Genomic DNA, 1,309 nt, shown 5'->3' with positions numbered 1-1,309 from the left:
GATTGCTAAAGAGATTGATCAGCAACCTGGGTCGGAGCAGTGTTGCGGAACGAACGTGTATTTACTTAAATAGCACGAGAATTCTGGATCAATCTGAAAAATCCCTATCCCTTCCACACACTACTCCTTTCCCCTGCCGAGCGAGTCACGCCTACCTCGAAAGGGAAATGGCTTAATGGTGTAATAATAATAATAATAATAATAATAATAATAATACATCCAAGCATTTATTGCAAAAGCAAAGTGGTTTAGAAGGTTTCATCGAATACAGAACAAAATACAACTTCATTTAACTTATATTTTAATATTGCACAATACACACACAATACACATACACTCATGTCATACACTATTATCGAATTCGAAACGCAAATTACACACTAAGAACAACTAAAATCCATTTTAATTACGATGCTTGTTTCGGAACTGAATCAAGACGAACCACTGAAATTACGCCTTGATAACGTTTGTTACTTTGTTTTTCGCCTTCGATATTCTCCATCGCATATCGGTCGTTTCGCAACACTTTTATAATTTGATAGGGCCTCCTTTTCTTGGGTGCTAATTTTCGACTTTCCCCTGTGGATGGGGAATCGCTCAAAATCATTAGTAAGTCCCCGACTTCGTATTCTCGCGGTGCTTTGCGCTTTTTATCAAACCGTTCTTTCATTGTTACGGCGTTTGCTGCCAGTAATTCCACGACGTCCTTCGGTTCCTCGACTGCTTTTTCGCGAATTAATGTAATTATTTCACGCGTTAGTGGCTTCTCGAGAAGACGCGGTGTTCGATTTTTAAAAACCACTTTGTAGGGAGTTCGCATGGTTACTTTGTGCTCGCCATTATTAATCGCCCATTGCACGTCCCATAATTTGTCGTCCCATTCGCGATTTTCGTCATCCTCCGTGACACTAGCGAGACAAGTCGTGAGTACTCGATTTGTTCGCTCTACCTGACCATTAGCAATTTTCGACGCAATTTTCATGTGTTGAATTTCATATTTTTCACAACATTTCTCGAACTCCGCTGCAGTAAACGCGGTACCCCTATCGCTAATTATTCGATCCGGTTTCCCGTAATGGGCAATAAATTCTTTGAGCATCTCTACAACTTTCACGGCCGACTGGTCTTTCACAGCTTTCAGGACCGTGTATTTGCTGTGCCCACAGACTATTTCGCACGCGTATTTATTCCCGCGTTCTGAAACAACATACAGCCCCGGGTGATCAACGTCAACGCTTTGAAAGGGGATAATCCCCTGTTCCAATGGATGCAAATATCCCGGTTTTCTGCCGCTAGGTGCCTTAAAATA

At 41.6% G+C, this 1,309-nt stretch overlaps 1 protein-coding gene across 1 annotated transcript in view; it reads right to left on the bottom strand.

Moving 5' to 3' along the window:
• Positions 1–406: 406 nt before the first annotated feature.
• LOC117179074 overlaps positions 407–1,309 on the bottom strand; it is a 13,678-nt gene continuing 12,775 nt past the window's right edge. The window contains exon 3 of the mRNA XM_033370717.1: positions 407–1,300. Coding sequence (XP_033226608.1) covers positions 407–1,300 — 894 coding nt within the window. The remainder of the gene's footprint in view (positions 1,301–1,309) is intronic.

The sequence above is a fragment of the Belonocnema kinseyi genome, chromosome 1 (assembly GCF_010883055.1).
Source record: "Belonocnema kinseyi isolate 2016_QV_RU_SX_M_011 chromosome 1, B_treatae_v1, whole genome shotgun sequence".
Taxonomy (NCBI): Eukaryota; Metazoa; Arthropoda; class Insecta; order Hymenoptera; family Cynipidae; genus Belonocnema; species Belonocnema kinseyi.
This window is presented reverse-complemented; position numbering and strand designations above follow the sequence as displayed.